Source organism: Notothenia rossii, assembly GCF_949606895.1.
Source record: "Notothenia rossii genome assembly, chromosome: 1".
In the NCBI taxonomy this organism is placed as follows: Eukaryota; Metazoa; Chordata; class Actinopteri; order Perciformes; family Nototheniidae; genus Notothenia; species Notothenia rossii.
Genome location: NC_136912.1, coordinates 88,438,481 through 88,445,980, shown reverse-complemented (window position 1 = coordinate 88,445,980; position 7,500 = coordinate 88,438,481). Strand labels below are relative to the sequence as shown.

General features: G+C 44.9%; 1 protein-coding gene across 3 annotated transcripts in view; it reads left to right on the top strand.

The window, feature by feature from the left end:
- ssbp4 (single stranded DNA binding protein 4) overlaps positions 1–7,500 on the top strand; it is an 89,446-nt gene that overhangs the window by 70,393 nt on the left and 11,553 nt on the right. For all 3 annotated transcript variants that reach the window (XM_079675764.1, XM_079675762.1, XM_079675763.1), the window contains exon 6: positions 5,526–5,609. In XM_079675764.1, coding sequence (XP_079531890.1) covers positions 5,526–5,609 — 84 coding nt within the window. The remainder of the gene's footprint in view (positions 1–5,525; positions 5,610–7,500) is intronic.

Here is a 7,500-nt window from a genome sequence, read left to right as displayed (position 1 = left end):
GCACGTAGCCCCCTTTATACCTAGTCTAAACGGGTTGATAACAGTCACTGCAGTTAAACAGTGATTTCAATGTAGTCTTTGTCTCCTACTGCTTCATCCCTATCAGCAGCAGTGTGATTTATCTGTTTATAGAGACATACGCGAGAACACACACACACATTTCCCTGTGTGTTAGTGAATCTTCTCCTGTAGGCTCCAAACGTTAATCTCGACTAAGGAGGGGATCACAGATATACAGTATATAAATCATTTGGTGGCATCCTAACATATTTAAATGGCTGTCAGCTTTTCATGGTTGTCCTCTGGGAGAAAACAGCCCGATAGTGTGTGTGTTTCTGTCTCTGAGCTGACGTGTTGCCATGCTATATACAATGAGCTAGCAGGAGACCTACTGCTGCCACTGCCGCTCTCTCAGGAATGTTAGCAAGGAATGACAATGAGTGTGCACTCTGTGTGTGTGTGTGTGTGTGTGTGTGTGTGTGTGTGTGTGTGTGTGTGTGTGTGTGTGTGTGTGTGTGTGTGTGTGTGTGTGTGTGTGTGTGTGTGTGTGTGTGTGTGTGTGTGTGTGTCTGTGTGTGTGTGTGTGTGTGTGTGTGTTGCTGTTCCTCCTGGCTTTGTTTGTTGTGTTCAGTGATGCAGGCTGCTTTGTGTTCTCGCACCCTGTTTGTGTGTGTGTGTGTGTGTGTGTGTGTGTGTGTGTGTGTGTGTGTGTGTGTGTGTGTGTGTGTGTGTGTGTGTGTGTGTGTGTGTGTGTGTGTGTGTGTGTGTGTGTGTGTGTGTGTGTGTGTGTGTGTGTGTGTGTGTGTGTGTGTGTGTGTGTGTGTGTGTCCATTAGTTTCATGGCAGTTACACACTGCCCTCTAGTGTTGGCAGCGTTCACAATAAAAAGAAAACTGGTAGATGACTGGTACTCTTCCATGTCTTTCTCCCTCTCTCTCTCTCTCTCTCTCTCTCTCTCTGTGTGTTAGTGGTCCATCAGGGGCAGCGGTGTGGGTCTTCCTTAAGCTGAAATGAGTGGTGGGGAGGCGAGGGGGTTGTGTTGATGGGTTTGTGGTACTGTGCCAAGCTGTTATCTCCTTAGCCGGGTAGAAAATGATTTTATTAATTGCTTCATTTAACGCTCCCCGTGTCCCCCTCCTTCTTCCCCTCTTCTACACTCGTACACAAACAACACCACACACACACATGTGCGCACACACTCCAGCGAAGCTACTTTTCAAACTCGCATACACCTCTGACAGTTATAATGTTCTCTCTCTCTGCCTCTCTCTGCAGGGACCTGTAGAGAGAGCAGTACGGCCATAAAGGCCATATGCTGGCCCATTCAGATGTAATAGCAGGAAGGCCCAGGGAGGCCCAGCCTGAGGAGCAATGCTCCATTATGGAACATTATAGAGGGGAACAAGAGGGGAGCAAAGTGTGTGTGTGTGTGTGTGTGTGTGTGTGTGTGTGTGTGTGTGTGTGTGTGTGTGTGTGTGTGTGTGTGTGTGTGTGTGTGTGTGTGTGTGTGTGTGTGTGTGTGTGTGTGTGTGTGTGTGTGTGTGTGTGTGTGTGTGTGTGTGTGTGTGTGTGTGTGTGTGTGTGTGTGTGTGTGTGTGTGTGTGTGTGTGTGTGTGTGTGTGTGTGTGTGTTCATACAGCCACATTCAGGGGACTCAACTCACATGTGGGTACAAAAAGCTGATCCCCACGAAACAAACAACAAACTATTCAATTTTGAAGTTAAGCCTTACTGTTTGTTACATTACAATTGGATTTTATTATCTAAAGCAACTTACAATAAATGCAGTAAACCATAAACCTACAAACTCAGGGCTACAAGACAAACATTTTTGTTATTTTTGGATTCCCTCTGGAGGGAACTTTATTTTAGCTTTTGCAGACCATTTACATGCACAAAACCTATATAACACTACAGGAAGGAGAACTCACCAAAAAGCATTATAGGGCTTCTTTAATGTAAAGTTACAGTCAGGAATGGGATTAGGAATCTATTGGAAATGGTCCTGGTTAACACCAGGAAAAAAACATAAGACCTCCTAAGTGACTAAAACTAGGTTGTGTGTGTGTAACAGAGAAGCAGACGGCTGCAGCTGAATCAGTGCAGCCAGACTCTGCAGGGGTGTCTTGTTAGGCATGCACATACATTCATACCCACACACACACACAAGGACTGGCACATCAACAACAATAACCTCTGAGGTCAGAGAGAGCTAGCGCTGAATTAGCCTCAGTGTGAACCTGCTGAGAGACAGAGCGCACCACTACAGCTGGTGTTAACCACCCAAAACACACACACACACACACACACGCACACACTAACAGGCAAATCCCCAACAGTGGCAGCGATACAAACGCAATAATTGTGCCAATACATCCAGAGTACACTGTATGCATAACTAAATAAACATTTCCAGATTGTTGAATGGATTATTGACCAGCTGCATGTTGTGTAGCTGGTTAATAAATGGCTCGATTGAATGCTCGACTGCTTCTCAGATTAGATGAAGTCTCGAGACAGTGAGATGAATGGAATCAATGCAGCAAGTGAAGTAGACTGCCATGTGTCAAAAGGATGGTAAGCACGTGTCTCGAGAGCTCCTGAGCTCAACACTTGTGCCTTTGAGAAACAGTTGTGATCCCATGAATAAGTGCTGCTGCTTATGAGCGGGATTGTTTTCACGTATATGTACAAGCTCATCGCTCCTGCCAAAATCTCTCTCTTACACGGGGTACCTGGCAGCGGCAGTGTTTCTGAGCCTGTGGGAATGCACTCGTTTCATGCTGTCTGTCAGGCATGTTTATTTTCCCACTGTAGCAGCGCCCACAGGATCCTGGTGCTCAGCGCTGTCGGCACTCCACCATGCCAGCCATGCCAACAGAGCACTCACACAGGGAGGGCTGCAGGGTGGACAGGGTGGGAAAGTGTGGGTGACAATAGAAGTGGGGGGGGAGGAAGGAGACATTTAAAGGGAGTGAGTGTGCAAGTGTTTGTGTGAGGCAGTAGAGATTCAGCTTCCTCAGTTTGAAGAAAATGCTGCACGCAGGTGAAGAGTTGCACAAGTCTAGATGCGTGCCTTTTAAGTGTGTGTGTGTGTGTGTGTGTGTGTGTGTGTGTGTGTGTGTGTGTGTGTGTGTGTGTGTGTGTGTGTGTGTGTGTGTGTGTGTGTGTGTGTGTGTGTGTGTGTGTGTGTGTTAAAACACTTACTTGATCAATCAAAGTTGTTCGACAGATGATGACAGCAATAGCTTACTGAAAATCATTGTGAAAAACTTCTTTAACCTTTTATGTGAAGATTTTATAGTCCCAATAACTATGAATGGCTTTTAGTTATGTATGAAGACAGTATAAAAAGTATTTTCCTGGTATTGTGGGGCTTTTTTATTGCAACTTATGTCATTATTATTAATATCTTTGGTTTTAGGACTTTTATGAGACAACATTTGAAATTTGAACGCAGTAGAGGTTTTATTGACATTTTATAAGTGGACAATTATTCCGAGAACTGGATTAATTTAGTCTATTTATAAACCAGTTAATTAAAAGGAAATGTTAAATCAATAAACAACAACAGTATAATTGAGCCTTGATTTGTTTACATGCATCTTTTCCTGCATATTTGCATGGGCAAGTTAATTCAAAGTTATGTCAACATGTTTGTGTGTGTGTGTGTGTGTGTGTGTGTGTGTGTGTGTGTGTGTGTGTGTGTGTGTGTGTGTGTGTGTGTGTGTGTGTGTGTGTGTGTGTGTGTGTGTGTGTGTGTGTGTGTGTGTGTGTGTGTGTGTGTGTGTGTGTGTGTGTGTGTGTGTGTGTGTGTGTGTCTCAGGTTATGTTGCACTTGAGTAATCCCCTAATCCTTTAGCGTTTCCCTCTGTTGTCAGACACACACCTGTTGAAGTAACACCCCTCAGCAGCCCCCCTTCCCCTCTTCAATACACACACACTGTACATGCACACACATATGGAAGCCAGCACACACTCAGCACCTGAGCGAAGAATATCCTGCTTTCACCTGTGTGAAAAAAGGAAGATATCATATTCACACTCATCACCGCTCAGTTGCACACACACACACACACACACACACACACACACACACACACACACACACACACACACACACACACACACACACACACACACACACACACACACACACACACACACACACCTGTAATGTTACCTGATAGCAGAGTGCTTGAGAAGCTCTGGCAGAATAGTAGATAAGCCTGGTCTGACAGTGGGTGGTCCTTCTCCTCCGTATTAATCTACAGGCAGTAACAGTTGGAGCATCTGCTGCTGGAGTCAGATGAGGTTACTGAATGTGAGGGAGACAATAAGGTCAAAGTTCACTGATTCTGTATTTACTTTAAAGAGGAAATGTTTCGCTCATTTCAGGTTTTATATTTGTATTTGTGCCTTTTAAAGGTGGGGTAGGTAATTTTGGAGAAACCAGCTCGAGTGCGCTAGAATTTGAAAATACACAGCCGGAAAAAACCTGCCACTTCCTTACAGAGCCCCTCCTCCAACACACATGAACATGACCAATGAGGGCACGACATAAGTTTGTGCACAGATGGAAGGCTGACAGGCAGGTAGGCCATCCAGTTGTTTTAGCCGGGCCGGCGTGCTTTTTACAGTACTACGGCTTCCACAGATGCATTTTTTGTATAGATTTTTAACGGCTTCCACATTGACATTTATGGATTTGTTGTCAAAGCACTTAAGATATTCATTGCTATCGGGATGTTAAGAGCATTCCATGGAATATAACAAAAAGTGTATCTCAAGCTGGTTTCTCAAACGTACCTACCTCACCTTTGATGTTTAAAAAGTTCTTTATTTTTCTCATACTGCCTGTGCTGCAGCCCCTCTTTTCACCCTCTGTCTGAAACCAGAGCCCAGTCTGCTCTGATTGGTTAGCTGGCCGGCTCTGTTGTGATTGGTCAACCGCTTAGAGATGTCCCGCCCCCTAAATTCTCTCAGACAATGTCTTGAAGCTCTAGCCAATAGTAGCGCAAGTGTTATTTGGTGATGTCACTATGTTAATGAAGTAAACAAAGGAGTCCAATGGAGGCGTTTCAGGCAGGGCTGGGATTGTGTGGAAGAGAAACGCCCTCTGGAGGGAACTTTGGGATCTTAGCCTTTGCAGACCATTTACATGCACAAAACCTATATAACACACGACTACAGGAAAGGGAAAAGCCCAACAATCATAACAGGGTGTCTTTAAATGTCATATGTCAAAAGCCCTCAAAACTCACCCTTTCACTCTTGCCTTCAATTCTAACCCCCCCCCCCCCCCCCTATTCCACCTAGCTTTGCACTTTATTTTTCACTTTTGTTATTATTTGTCTTTACTTGCATGTAAAGTGCTTTGAGCACCAGGAAAAGCGCTGTATAAATAACATGTTTTATTATTATTATACGACATTGTGCTTTATTTTAATATCTCCCTTGTTCAATATAACTAAATACTTTATTGTTACACTTTATTGACATCTTTTTCTATCTTTCTCCACCAGGGTCCTCCAGGATCTCAGCCTTCCCCACACGCACAGCCTCCCCCACACAACCCCAGTAATCCCATGATGGGACCTCACGGACAGGTAAGACGGAAACATTGACTCCCTCCTCCCCCCCTGCTGCTGCTGTGTTGTACTTCATTATAAGCCATTTCTCACACTCACCTCACCTTTTCACTGGCTCACAGAGCAGCAGTGTACAAACAGCACACCGCTCCCTTGTTGTGCTAGCAGGCAGGACAGGCAGCATCCAATGTGGTGGGTCGGATGAATAATTTAGCGGTGTTGGCCCAGCTGTAAGGAGCGGAGGTGCATCTGGAGGGCTTCCTCTCTCCCTCAGCCCGGCACTCACCATCCCATAGTCCATCAATAGACCATTAATATTGCAGCACAGCCTGACACAGTGCAGCTCTTCGTGCAAAAGCCTACCACAACACGGTCAAAGGATAGAGAGGAGAGGAGGAAAAGGTAGACAGGAAAGGAGTAGGATGAGATTTAAAAAGAAGTAAGTCATTCCTAGCCTCAAGGGGTATATGGGATTATATAATTCGTCCTCCACTTGCCCCAAACACACACATACACCAAACACACACTGCATAATTACTATTGAAAGCCAGTCTCCTTGTATTTGCGTTGTCGGTGCTTATCGCTGTGTGAAAATGATGATATGAACATTATTCTGCTGCTCATGCTCCATGACCAAAACACACAACTCTTACCCAATCGGCATTCCAATCAGCATGTTTCCCCTTGATACTAAAACAGTGTGATTAATTCTTATCATCTGATGCTGAAATATGGCTCGCTGGATATGGGTATTTGTAGTTTGTGTAGCAGCATACTCTCATCATAGGTAATTCTGAAAACCATCTGTCTGGGGTGCTTTACATTATTCACTAGGTGTGTGTGTGTGTGTGTGTGTGTGTGTGTGTGTGTGTGTGTGTGTGTGTGTGTGTGTGTGTGTGTGTGTGTGTGTGTGTGTGTGTGTGTGTGTGTGTGTGTGTGTGTGTGTGTGTGTGTGTGTGTGTGTGTGTGTGTGTGTGTGTGTGTGTGTGTGTGTGTGTGTGTGTGTGTGTGTGTGTGTGTGTGTGTGTGTGTGTGTGTGTGTGTGTGTGTGTGTGTGTGTGTGTGTGTGTGTGTGTGTGTGTGTGTGTGTGTGTGTGTGTGTGTGTGTGTGTGTGTGTGTGTGTGTGTGTGTGTGTGTGTGTGTGTGTGTGTGTGTGTGTGTGTGTGTGTGTGTGTGTGTGTGTGTGTGTGTGTGTGTGTGTGTGTGTGTGTGTGTGTGTGTGTGTGTGTGTGTGTGTGTGTGTGTGTGTGTGTGTGTGTGTGTGTGTGTGTGTGTGTGTGTGTGTGTGTGTGTGTGTGTGTGTGTGTGTGTGTGTGTGTGTGTGTGTGTGTGTGTGTGTGTGTGTGTGTGTGGCTAGCTCTTGTCCCCTCTCTGCTGAAACATCTGTGTGCATGGTGTCTTCACTTTCTGTTATAATTCACACTATCCAGGCTGTTTATTTGAAGCACTGGTGATACCGACTTGGTGAGAAAATGTGCTGAAATAAAGACAACGCAGTTCCCATGTTCCTCTTCTTCGCTGCTCCATCTCCTCCTCTCCCATATTGTCTCCCAGTCCAAGGGTTTAATCCTCCATGTTTCCCCTCCTCTCTCTTATCTGTCCTCCTTTACCTTTATCCTAATGGATTTTACCACCTAAGGCCTTACCTTACAGAACTTAACAACAAGCCCCTCCTTCTCAGTAATTGTAACAAAACTACTATAGGAATTTGTTCTGTTACACAATAGCTCCCCCTGCTGACCTGAAAGGCAGCACTTCATAATAGGGAGAGATAGAAACAGGAAGTCAGGTTAACTTAGTCTTTTGTTTCCATTCTTTACAAGTATCTTTGTTAATTCGGTTTTTCTGAGGTATACCGTTGTGACTGATCTGTTTTAAATAGTAAAATGTCTGCTTCTGGCGAGCATA